We start from the raw sequence: 13848 nt of genomic DNA, 5'->3' as shown, positions 1-13848 counted from the left end.
GAGAGTGCTGTGAACTGACTGTCTGTCCAGTGTGCCTGTCACTGCAGGTACATTCAAGGACCGTCGTAAATGTGCAATACAGACCTTTTTCTGTGAATCAAGAGAATCAAAATACAGTAACAGTGGTCACATCAAGAATGTTTGCAAAAGTGTTAGAGGAGTGAAATGTTGACAATTTTAACACTTGGTATAACCCTGATATTGATATCTGATCGACCACATTAATTACTTTAAAAGTGAAGATGTTTCGGCAAAAATCAAAGACTAATATGTTTTGAGTTTCCGTCAACTAAAACTAGAATAAAACTACAAAGGGCAGAAAAGACTAAAATGTGACTAAAACTAACAGGTAATTTTGTCTTAAAACTAAGACTAAAATAGCCGCCAAAATGAACACTGGACTGAAGGATACACAGCTTGTTTGTAAAAAATGTTTATTACTGCCATTTCAAAACACGATCCATGCATGATACAACCTCTGACACAGATCATATTCAGTTGCAGACAAACTCATAATGCCCTCCATTGTGCAACTAACTCAGCCCTTCTGTTTGACAGGCGTGGATGACGGGGAGGATATCCCCAGGGGACTCTGGTTGGTATCTATGAGAGGATCCGTAAGCGCGAGCTCAAGACCAACGAAGACCACTTTCACAAGTGCAGAAGGTTGAGAAGCTCATTGTGGGAAGAAACAGGAGTACCATTCCATTGTTTAAATAACAGAGTCAAAATTCAACATATAGTAATAGTCAAATCATTAGCTTTAGATGGACGACAACAAGGATTACTGTTAAGCTTAAATCCCAAAACAACTTGTGATAAGCCATGTCATCCAATAACTCTCTGGATAAACTTCCTATGAATAGAGTTGCACCTTATTTTTAATTTGTCAACATGAAGAATAAAGAGCTTCAATCATAGAAGAAAATTTAGAGGTTTAAAAGATTAAAAAAAGTCCTTTGTCCTTTCACCTTCAGGTGTTGTGTGAAAGGGGACACATGCCTGTGCTGTGACCGTCACGCTGGTGATTTTTAACACACTGGAAGGCCTTTAGAGATGTCACCCAGTCCTGCAGCCTGATGAAAAATGATCCCTTTGTTCCCTTTTAGTTCTTCCTTAGTTTTAGAGGGGAGAAGTGGTTAACACCAGCGTATCATTTACCAGCATAGGTTTGCACTGTAACTGTCAGTTCAAACTAGGGATGTCAACAATTAATCAAGTATCGATTAATTGATTGCAAAGAACTTACTCGAACACATTTTTTTGTTTGGATGTTATAATCACATGGAACAACATCATGTGGTCTCATATTTCGTTTAGCTATCAGGGAGGTGTTTTAAGTTTAAAGCATGTTTTGTTGTGAATCAGCTGACTGAAGGTGTTGCGCACAGCAGTTCCCTTGTTGAAGTCTTAGCCTTCACTTTTATGACTGTGTGTCCGCAGAGATTGTGAGCCTGCTCCATGCGTTGAGATTCAGCGTGTTTAACGTTTAGAACACCTCAATACGATTCGTAGATATTCAATGCTGTCAGTTCTATACTTGTGTCAAGAAGGAAAATTTGATTCTAGGAAAAAACCATTTGGCATTGTTTTTGACATAGAAAACAATTACATTTTCTTTTATGATAATTGATAATTAATCGTTAACATTTCCAAAGATCAATCACGGAAAATATTGGAATTTTACATTTTACATCCCTAGTTCAAACACAATCATAAGGCGGTTCATTTCTGTGTATGATTAGAGATAAGAGCTGTGAAATTATGATCGGACTCTGCTCCAGCAACTCAGGAGCAGCATTTCTGCATTGTCCTGCGGGCAGGGATGGCTCTCTCATGTGTGAAGGTTAAAAGTGTGATTAACCTATGCAGCCATAGGGAGAGGCTGGTTTCGCGTGGAGGACTTTGTTTCAGTTGGTTTCCAGGGATGGATGGGTTTCTTTCCCAGAGATCTTTTAATGTATTGAGAAAGATCCCTGCTCACCATTTAGCTGCAGAATTAAAAGCCCAGTTGGACATGCTGTAAAACCCTTTAGCATAAAAACCACATTGAAATTCCTCTCCATAATAATCAGGTCCACTGGTGCCGCTTAGAGTGGGTTTCTAGGGGAGGATCTGTTTTCATTCCAACATCATTACAGACTCCCTTGAGTCTGGCAGCAGAGAAAGACCACCACCCTGTACTCAGAGGTGTATGCAGTCCGCAAGGGCAAAACTTTGTATTGGCTCATTAATAACCTGGAGACACTTCAGTTTCATGTTAAGAGACCAAACAGTGCAAAAATGACAACATAACGGCTGCATATAATGTCTTTTCTGTCCTTCCTTCTCAGATCGGATCCCTCCACCACGGCCTAGGATGTGTAAGTATGCTAAAATCCATAAATCCTGCCATGTTTAATCATTTTTCAGCCATTAAGTCACTCTATGTGCACAGCTTCCTGTCTCTTAAAACTGCAGTTAATATGCATCAGGCAGATAGTTTTAGAGTCAGATTACCTAAAGAGGAAGGAACTTTTGCCCCCTGAAGCAATACATCTGTTACTAAGAGATGAACAGTCTTTCCTCTTCCCTGGAACAGAAATCAACAGACATAAATCCTTGGTTGGCATTGAGCGCAGTGTTTACAGATTCTGCACTCAGCAGGGTGTACATCACACAGGTGCCTCCCTGTAACAGAATATATCAAAGCCCCCCCCCACACACTTTTATGGATATTATTAATTATCATAATATTATGAGGAAAAGCTGTGTGCTCACTAAGAATTAGTCATAAATTACACTGTAATAAGAATGGTAATTCAACGGCAGCAGTGCCTTAAAATTTGAGGTTTTTCAGGTTACATCAGCAACCAAAGCAACAATTCCACAGCCTTATAATATGTTTCAGTTAAAATTGTCTCTGATGGAATGATCTAATAGGATACAAGAGAATACAACAGGATAAGACTTTATTTTTACTTTTATTTTTTAACAGTTCAAGATACTTTATAATATATTTTTATGAGGTTTTTCTGCTGTATACATCCATCAAAAAGTGCTGTTACCCAGTTTTATATTTTTACAGACAAACAAGAACACATCATACAATGACAATCACTAGAGTCCAATCCAATGAGTTTTGAAATGTTATCTTAAAAATAAGAAAGCACTGTGGGATCATTAAGAAATTTACTGTATGGAGAGACTTACTTTTGTTTTAAGACCTTCAGTTGGAGGAGTCTATTGAACGCTGGGAAAATGGAATGCGTATGCACCTTGAATAGTAAGGCATATGATGTAAGTGTAAAAGAATAGTATGTTCTTGACTGTAACACCCATGATGATCCCATGTTATTTGTTCATGCAAATAAATAAAAGAAAAAAGAAAAAGTAAAAAATAATATATATATATTTTATAATATATTTTTATTAGGTTTTTCTGCTGTAACATCCATCAAAAAGTGCATGTTACCCAGTTTTATATTTTTACAGACAAACAAGAACACATCATACAATGGCAACCACTAGAGTCCAATCCAATGTGTTTGGAAATATAATCTTAAAAATAAGAAGCAGGAAGGACTCATGAATTAGAAAGAAGATATGATACATTAAATAAATAAATTAATTAATAGAAAAAATATAATAATACAAAATAATGCTGAAACAAAATAATGAATAAATAAATAAACAAATATTTTTTGTTTGTAAATATATATATTTATTATTTTACCTATTTAATTCTAATTGCTAATAACTCTTTAATGATTGATATTTTATAGGCTCTTCTTTGCTTTATAGTCTTTTGCACTGTCTACTTTGCTGCTATGACACTTATATTTCCCCATATTGGGACGAATAAAGGACTATCTTATCTTTCTTATTTCTACAACAAAATCTTGAAGTGAATTTTTTTACAACTTGGCCTATGAAACACATATTACATTAGTCCTCAAGAGAGGGAATGGAATTTACAAATGACAAAAAAAGGACCCCAGGTCTTTGTAAAATTATCTGAACAACCTCTAGAACTATACTTAATTTCCTCTAAATAGAGGAAGGACATTAGGTCTTGTAGCCAGGAATTTTCAGATGGCGGTTTAGGATCCTTCCATTGTAGAAGAATGCGTCTGAGGGCCACAAGAGAGAAAAAGCAATGATATTTTTTTCCCTGACAGAAAAGCGAGTCCTCAGGGACACCAAAGATTGAGATTAAGGGGCTGGGAGGTACAGGTTCACAAAAAAAAACGTTTGATAATTTATTTTAAAAGGAGGACCGGGAATGATCTTAGTTTCAGACAGGAGATAAACATGTGTTGTGTGATTGGCAGGTGAAATGGAGCATCTGTCAGAATAGACTTATGTTAAGTTTTGTTACGTTACGTTTCCCTGCACTACATTACAGCACATAGCAATACAGTAAGTTAATATGTTACGGTATGATAGGATACATGACAATACTATATGAAACATCACAACTCGTTATGGTACAGTATAATGAGTTAGCATATAATATGTTGTAAAACAATACAATCTTACAACACCATACTGTGTGATGTGATTCTGTTTGATATGATGTTATAACAACTTAAGAAAAAACTAGAATATTATCAGACTTATGAAGGAGACAGGGAATGATTTGCAGTAAAGTAGAGCTAATATTTCAATTTGTTTATTTAATTACAGGAATTGAATAGCTCAAATAAATTTGTAATTGAATATTCCAATCATTCTGTTTTTTTCTTTGTCCTGTCTTGAAAATAGTTTTTCCTTTTTATACAGAATAGCTATTGAAAGACATCTATCATCAAATCTGTTTTTGATCCACGGGTCACCTCCTTGGGTCTGACAATCTGAAATTCTGTAAGGATCCCACCCCTGTGTATTGATTTCTGAATTGTCCGTTTTTGCTCTTTCGTCCTGCCTTGTAGGTTCTGTCGCTGCCCCATCGACGGCTGGTGTGTTACTGCCGCCTGTTTGAAGTGCCAGATCCAAACAAGCTCCAGAAGTTGGGCCTGCATCAGCGGGAGATCTTCCTGTTCAACGACCTCCTAGTGGTAAAGCCCCTTCCTTTTGCTCTCCTCTAACCCCCCTTTACTTGTCTCACGTACATATCCTTCCAAATGTTCTCTTTGCATGGTTTCAGGTAACTAAGATTTTCCAGAAAAAGAAGAACTCTGTGACGTACAGCTTCAGACAGTCTTTTTCTCTCTATGGGATGCAAGTCATGCTGTTTGACAACCAGTGTAAGTGGCATTTCCTTTTATTCCTGATCCCTGGGGCATGTTTGTTGACTGTTTACATCACACCATTTGATTTAGCACAGCTAAAATGAGAAGTCCAACCGCTGGGCTTTGACATTGTTTATAAGTCCAAACTTCAGACAGATCAGTGCAATCTGTTTCAACTTGGGTTTGATCAATGGCTCTTGTGTAAATGTCTCTCCCTTTCTGTTGCCATTTCCTCAGATTACCCAAATGGAGTCCGACTAACATCAGCGATACCAGGTGCGGACATCAAAGTCCTCATCAATTTTAACGCGCCCAACCCCCAGGACCGCAAGAAGTTCACAGATGACCTGCGAGAGTCCATTGCCGAGGTCCAGGAAATGGAGAAATACAGAATAGAGTGTGAGCTGCCCTTTTTCCCCTCCCTTCCCCCTCCTTCTCTACCTCAGGCTGTGTAAAGTGGAAACAGGGCATGGTCCTCATTACTCAACTGCAGCAGTTTGTGAGGGGGACTTTTTACAGAGTTCACAGGATGGTTAATAGAAAGAAAAGCAGCACCTCTGTTGTCAAAAACAGGAAGTTAAAAATTGCAGATCAATGGTACATTCATAAGTTCTGGCAGCGAAACATGTCTGAAAACAGTCAAACCCGGGTTGTGAAGTCACACCCTGGCTGGGGTGGGTTGAAGATCAGAAGGCCTTGGATTTGCTCGTCAATGTTCACTTGAAGAGGAAAAAACTCCCACAGGACTCCGAAGTAAAACTGATAAACAAATTCCTTATTCTATGGTTTTGTTAAACAATCTTACTGGATGATTCAAAGTCAAGTTTTCCTAAACGATGAACAATACTACGGTAAAGAAACCATGTGGCTCGGTCCTTAATTGATCCTCAACTGTCTGCCTCACCCTACCACAACACTAAAGGTCTCTCTGTCTCTTAAAGTGACAGTAACCTAACTCACTGCTGAAACAGCAATACCATACTGCTTTTAACTGTACGGAAAATCCACATGAATTAAATCAAATAACTTTTAAGACATTTTATAACTTTTACAATGAAATCCCAAAATGAAGATTAACTTTCAACCCCAAATTATACAGATAATTTGTTTACTTTTAACATGTATGAAAGTAACTTGGCCCTTACACTGGCCAAAGTGAGTCGTAAAACTGCTGCCACTTACCTCAGTCTTTCCTTGGCTCCTCTCCACAGCTGAGCTGGAGAAGCAGAAGGGTGTGGTGAGGCCCAGCATGTCGCAGAGCTCCGGTCTGAAAAAGGAGGCGGGTAATGGGAGCATGAACCGCGCCAGTCTGGACGACACCTACGCCATGGGAGAGGGCCTGAAGAGGAGCGCGCTCAGCAGCTCCCTGAGGGACCTCTCAGACGCAGGTACAGCTGAGAAGTCTCCGTTTTAAAAACAGATGTTGCTTTGATGGAAAAGTAAACTCTTACTGGGGATAAAAATAGCAAAATGTTGTTTCACAGCACCATACTTTGATTTTTTTAGTCCTCCTCTGTAAATCCACTACTTGAGTCACTCATGAAGACACAGTTCTGTCTGGACAGTGTGTCAATACATTTAGAATTCTTAAATTTCAGCACAGCACTTTTTTTTTTTTTTACAGGGATCTTTCACATGGCAAAGACTGAACACAGACCTATTTGAAATGAAAGATAATTCACTAGAAATGCAGTTTTTTTCCTGATTTGTCTTCTCAGTGATGAATGAAATTGACGGGCAGTTCTCACCCCTGACCATCTGGATGACTTGATTTCTCAGCGTTTCCATCCATGTTTTGATCGTCACTTCTTCCTTTGATTTACTCCGCACTTCTGCACTCCTCAGTTGGTTTCTATCCAAAGACATATCATGATAATCTTTTTGTTTCTTATTCAAGCATTATGTACCATTTCCCCCTCACGTATATTTGTGAACCAAACAAATCAGTGCTGGTTTGTAAGCAGCAACAAGATTAAGTCTTTGTGTTAACAGCCATCTCACACCCATGACTATCAGTGTTTAACTCAGCCGCTGTGTCTCTGAAGCAAGAATGCATTTCATTCATTACTGATTACAGCTACGTGAAGTTATCGGGTGATTAACTCGATAACGCAATGAAATCCAGTCAGGGGTCTGCCTCTCTGTTGGTAATACGACAGGCTTGGATAGGTCAGTCAGTGAAGAAATCCCTCCTGTCTCTTGTGTTCTTCGATGCAGGATGCGGCATGTTAGCGGGGCCATTTTTGTTGAGTGTTCTCCTTATTTTTTCCTTTTCCTACCATTCTCCATTTCATGTGTATTTACTGTTATTTCCATACACATCAGGTATTTTCCTGTATATGTGTGATTATTGGTCATGTATCATTGGCTGAGTGTGAGCCTAACAACAGCAAGAGTGCTCTGTTCGCCCTCAAACCTGTATATGCCTGTACATCCCATGTGCAACAACCACTGTAATGCTTTTGATGTGTCTCCTCCTTTGTGACTGTCACTGAGACTGGCTTTATGCCACCCTATACCCCTTTTGAAAATCTACATCTTTAGACAACTTTAAGAACAGTTGTCATATTTGAATTAAAGATAGGGGAATTTAAGTTTTGGAATCAAACCTGGTCAAAGTTTTAAGAAATAGCCGTCAATTTTTAGGAAAAACTCCCATCTGGACTGATTCTAGATCCATTCTTTAAATTTATTGAAATTATTTGAAATTTACTCAGCTAATTCCCCCGTTCGAGGTGTATTATTCAACTCAGGTCATACAGTTAATTCTCGAAGTAGCTCTGATGTGATTTCGCTAATAGTGAGCCACAGCATCACCTGTCACTCACCCCACTCCCAGACCTGAACGCGCTCTCTCCCCCCCCCCCCCCCCCCCCCCCCCCCTCCTCCTGCCCATATTTGGACCTTACTCACAGTCACAAATCCACTGCACTGCCCCCTACGGGACTGGTGGGCGGCCTAAACGTCTGTAGTTGACCCAGGAGCTGCTGTCGATCTCTAATCTGTGGTATTGCATGTCTCGGGCAGGCAAGCGGGGGCGTCGCAGCAGTGCAGGATCACTAGACAGCAATATGGAAGTAAGTTGGAAGCAGCTGGTATCCAAGCTACTCTCTATGTGATGATGTGCACTGTGAAAACACACCATTTATTTTTTTGGTCTTACACCTTCTTTGCTTCATAGACTCAGTCCATTTGTTTGGATCATTTATTTTTCTTCCTGGGATGCCTCATAACTTGCTTGCCTCAGTTAGTGTGCATGCCTGGGTTGCCTGCCTCTGATCCTGCCCCTCTATGGAAGCCAGAGATCTCCTGTTTTTTTGGTCATGGTATATGACCAATATATACAACTTATTCTCAAACACGCATGACTTTACTAATCCCTCCTCTGACCCCTCCCCTTGTCGCCTGTCTCTGTCTTTCATTCAATCACATCACAAGCGGCTTTTCATTTGGTTCTCCTTCTTCTCTGTCAAAGGGTGGTAGCTCTGCGAGACTCTGTACACCACCTGCAGACCCTCTCCCTGTCCGGGTTTTTTTCCCCACCTTTTCCCACAACTTCTCTTACATGCCTTGAGGTTCAGGGAGGAACGTAGCCTTTATATTCAGAGGTCTACTGATGGGCTTCACATGCACTTCAAAAGATGTGGATTTCATTTATTCATCTCTCCCTCATTTCATGTGTCCATGACTTCATGCGTTGGGACCCTGGAAATTTCATTCTGCTTTCAAATATGTCACATGGTCTTTCTCCAGTTTAAGATGAAGCATGTGCCAGAGGAAAACCTTTCTTTGTTCCCTTACTTTAGGGGAACTGTGACCTGCAGTAGCGAGCATTGTTGGACTCAAAAAGAGGGGGGAAGTGTTCAGGCCTGTTGTGAAGTCTGCACACATGAACTTAGTTCCTCCTGCCTTCTGACTTTTAGTTGAATGCTAATGTGTGGATGATGAGTTTGCCTGTCACATCCTCTGCATGTGGAAACTCTGCCTCCTTTGATGACAACAAGTTGCATGTGTGACTCTTAAAGGGTTTGGCACACTGAATGCAATGAGGATGAAATGTTGTCTCTTTTTTACCCCTGTTTATGTCATAATTTATGCTCCGAATGGTATTTATGTAATTACTGTTGTTACAGATTTACTGTTTCAAGCCAGTTAGCTCCCTTTTATAACGGCTCCCTCCATCTTGAAGCTGAAGTTTTCCTAGTGTTGCTGCTGCCTACCATGAATACATTTGAAGTTTCTCATTTGCATGCCCTAAAACATTTTGCTACTTATTTATCTGAAAAAGAAAAGTGTGAATTCATCCTGCTCGTGCCTTGTAGCTGTGGTTTAGCAGCTGCTGTGCTGTAGCTCTTGCACAGAATCTGATGGGCATGCTGTTACCTTTTTCCCGCCTGCAGGGGTCCATCATTAGCAGCCCACACACTCGCCGGAGAGCCACCACGCCGCGCGAGGGCGCGCCCCGCGGCCACCCCTCCATCCCTAACTCTGCATCGACTTCCATCCTCGGGTCGATCTTTGGCAGCAAGCGAGGCAAACCGTCATCCCAGGGCCACGCTTGTGTACCTCCACCCGGTCACCCCACCCTAATATCCCACAAGCCCCACCCAACCAACCTGCACCACACAGCACAAGGGGGGCACTCAGTACAACATCACGGCCACCATTCCCAGTACTGCCAAGTCCCACAGAACCCACCTCCTTACCATCACCACCACCACTACCACCCTCCTCCACACACGCACCACCACCAGCACCCGGCCTACACCTCACACTCACAACAACAACAACACGGCCACTCGCAGCACAGCCACTACAGCCAGCATTCCCATCACTCCTCACACTCCCAGCATGCCCCTCACCACCACAGCCAGCAGGTGGGTTCAGCACCTGGTGGGCCCAAACCCAAACACAGTGGCATCAGCACCGTAGTGTGATGCTGAGAGGAGGCGGGACTTAAAGAAGGCGGGACTTTTGCTTACACCAAAGGGACTGAGCATAACTCTATGGCCTGTCCACTGTGTTTAACTGCTGCTGTGATGGAGACGAGTCACACGCAGCCAACTCTTTCACCTCCAGGTCCAACTTATATGCAGGATGGGAATCGGACTCAAATCTTCCACCAGGGGCCTTTAGTAGTTTGCCTGATCCCGGGCTAGGCCCCATCAGGGTTTTCTGGAAGTGGGAACAGGAAGAAGCTCTATGTTTTACAAACACACACACACACACACACACACACACACACACACACACACACACACACACACACACACACACACACACACACATCCTGGCCGGGACGGCTGTCTCACTGAGCCGCTCCCCACAGCTTCATCCCCTCAATACCCTGTCTTACCTTCATGTAATCAGGAGGGAAGGCGACCCGAGACGAGAACAGAACACAGCTGACTGTTTTCTCCGTCATAACGATGGCGTAATATCTCATGCACAGAAGTCAACTCTCAACTCTTTGGTTTGCAGATCCTTCCGTCATATGAATGCAATTTGTTGTTGCCTCCTGTAGAGCTCATGTGTAGTGACGAACCTAGATATAATCATTTCACAGTAAATCAAAGGACAGGTAAACAGCTGAGTCAACCGTCTCAGTCATTGTAGTTCTAGTGCTGTATTTACTGTAGATGACAGCTATATGTGTTGTCTCCTAGCTCTCATAAATAAATGTGCCAATTATTAATGCATAATCTATTTAGTCAAGACTTCATGTACAGTATATTGTGCGTAAAGTAATTTGTAAGATTATACTTACAATTATTATTATCAGCAAAGATGAATTCTATCACTATTAAGCTGACTCTGTGGTTACAGGATGGAGATCTGGAAGGAGTGAACTCTCATTCAGTCCGGCCTTTAATCTTTTCTGGGACTTTTTGCCTTTCATATGGATCAGAAGGAGCTTCTGGATGGCAGCTGTTGCATATGGCTTCAGAAAAGCGCTGTGCTGTCACAGCTGAGGCCCTATCACAGACTTTCTCAGTCAACTCCCGCAAGGTTGATTGTTTTAATCTCAGTTTACTCCTCATACTGCGGCTGCTTAAACTGTTAAAAGTAAAGAAGATTAAGAGTTAAAATACTTTTGAAAAACACTCTGTGGCTAGGTTTATGCTACAAAGGTCTGTTGCCTTTATATTGTGCAACAGCTGCCCTCTCAGGCCCTTCAAAATAAAAGCAGAAACACTTTTGAAATCCTCTTTTGCCTTGTTTAGTTTTTCTTTTTGTATTCACCGACAGGTTTAATGAGTGGATAAAATCAGTCCTTACATTCAAATAATTATTTTCACCTTTTTTTTCTATCATACGTGCAATATCTTTGTACTGATTTTGTACATTCATAACAAGGTGTCCCCCCCCTCCTTATTTGTGTGTTTTGTTTCATGTTGCGTCATTATTTATTCGTCTTTGTTTTGGACCCCCCTGTCAAAGTCTTTCTTTCTCGATAAATTAACGTGTTGCTGTCCTCGTGCTCTAATGAGAGGTACAGACTTTGGAGTTCGGTGGAATGTCTAGTGAGTGATTTTTGCATGTAATGTTATTAATGTGAGGCTATCCTCTGCACATTGTATAACGAATCAGTGTTACCATAGCAAGTTTAAGTGCAATCATGTTCAGAAAAAGGCAGACTTGTACTGAGAGTGGAAGTCTGTTCTCTTGTTGTCCAGGACGAGATTCAGGTGAAAAAACTTTTTCCATTAAGAATATATAAATACTTACATACTTAACTTACACAGTTCACAGTGGGAAGAGGAATGTGTGTATATATTTTAATAAAAGGAATATGCTTCTCTTTGGGCTGAACAGAAATATTTTGCTGGATAAGCACATATGGAAGAGAACACTTTCATTTTTTTCAGGAAATGCAATTCTAATATACAAAATGCAAACTGAACAAAGGAACTGGGTATATGTAAAGAATAACTTTCTACATTCTACAAATAAGAGTCTATTCTAGTGTGTAAATTAGTGACAGTAAACTGTTTGTCCCGATATTCAGGTTGTAAATGTATTTTAACATTCACAAACAAAAGCATTGCCATAAGTCAGGCTTATCCTCACCTCATGTGAATTAACAAGGGAAGTTGAAGACAGACATATCACACATGGGACATTAATTGAATGTGTCTTTCCATTGGTTTCATATTTTTGCTATGATTCTGAAATCTTGGGATGATGTAAAACTGAAAGAATTGTGTTTATTTTTTGGTGTGTATTGTAGTGTTTCAAACGTCTACAGTCATTGTTTGTGAGAGAGTACCCCAACAATGCACTGCATGGATCATCATGTGTCCTCTTCACTGTGAGATATAAAAAAAAAACAGCATATACAGTTTGACTTTTCTTTTTTGGATTTGTTTGAACTTCCTGATATTGTTCTTGTTGTTCCATGTCTGGCTGGTAGTTATCGAAGCTCAGCATCCATTTCCATCAACAAAGCCATTGTGTGAAATACAAACATGAAGAACATTGCACTTCTGTTGCTGAGGGCTGTCATGGTGTAAATATGGGATTTTGATGTGCAAACTGCTCGGAAGAAGGAGGGTTTATCTTTATGAAGCTGCAAAGGGACCAAGACGTGGGGTTTAAGAGGAACTGTAAATAATGTGTATATGATCAGTGCTCTATTCTGATACCTGCAGTCCAGATCAGGATGTACATACATCACCTCACAGATGGATCAGAGGGATGACACATGAAACATATCGATCGTCTCTGCCTCCAGCACTCGTGGACTGACATTTGCTGTAGAATTCAAAAACAGACTGTTAGAAAGTGTGCTGCCATTTTACATCCAAGCTCTCTTTTCATACACGCAGCTCCCACCTGACACACACACACACACACATACACACACACTCACACACATACTGTACACAAACATACACACATCCTGCTGCAAGCTGTTCAGTCTGACGTGAGACACATTTGAAAAAAAAAAAACATGAAAAGACAAGAATGGCCTCATTTCTATGTGCATTCTGTTTGTACAGTGAGTAGTGAGTCAGTAAGACCCCAGTTATTGTAAAACTTCAACTGTGACAATGTTGAGAACGCAAAATAAACAAATATATGACTTATGGTACGCATGTGTTTTTCTTGCTCTGCAGGTTTTGTCCACTTGATTGTATTGGGCAGCTTTCAGTGTGATTAAAAGGGACTAATTTTTTAGTATAAGGCATGTCACATTAGAGCAGGTGTGTCAAACTTACAGCCCGCGGAGGGGCGCTGGTGGCCTAGCGGTCTAAGCGCCCTACATACAGAGGCTACAGTACTCGTGGCCGGTTCGATTCCCAGCCGGTCGACCATTTCCTGCATGTCGTCCCCCACTCTCTACTCCCCACATTTCCTGTCTCTCTTCAGCTGTCCTATCAAATAAAGGCAAAAAGGCCAAAAATATAACTTTAAAAAAAAAAATGTCCCGTGGGCCAAAATCGGCCCGCCAGAGGTTCAAATCCATCCCGCGGGATGACTTTGCAAAGTAAAAAATTGCAGAGAAGACATTTACTTACATTTTTCAATAAAAGTAACTTTTTCAAATTTGTCCTCTGGGGGGCGCATTAAATCAAATGGCTGACGGAGCACACCTGGAAAAAGAATATTTGCAGTTTGCATAATTCGGTTG

At 40.8% G+C, this 13848-nt stretch overlaps 1 protein-coding gene across 1 annotated transcript in view; it reads left to right on the top strand.

The window, feature by feature from the left end:
- LOC117821626 (IQ motif and SEC7 domain-containing protein 1-like) overlaps positions 1–13308 on the top strand; it is a 130925-nt gene extending 117617 nt beyond the window's left edge. Inside the window, 10 exon segments of the mRNA XM_034696040.1 lie at positions 559–585; positions 588–647; positions 650–690; positions 2328–2363; positions 4914–5039; positions 5129–5228; positions 5451–5612; positions 6425–6601; positions 8241–8290; positions 9614–13308. Of these exon segments, the coding sequence (XP_034551931.1) occupies positions 559–585; positions 588–647; positions 650–690; positions 2328–2363; positions 4914–5039; positions 5129–5228; positions 5451–5612; positions 6425–6601; positions 8241–8290; positions 9614–10150 (1316 nt within the window). The 3' untranslated portion in view covers positions 10151–13308.
- Positions 13309–13848: the final 540 nt, after the last annotated feature.

This window comes from Notolabrus celidotus, chromosome 11 (genome assembly GCF_009762535.1).
Source record: "Notolabrus celidotus isolate fNotCel1 chromosome 11, fNotCel1.pri, whole genome shotgun sequence".
NCBI classification, from domain to species: Eukaryota; Metazoa; Chordata; class Actinopteri; order Labriformes; family Labridae; genus Notolabrus; species Notolabrus celidotus.
The sequence above is the reverse complement of the archived record's forward strand: the minus strand, read 5'-3'. Positions and strand labels throughout refer to the sequence as shown.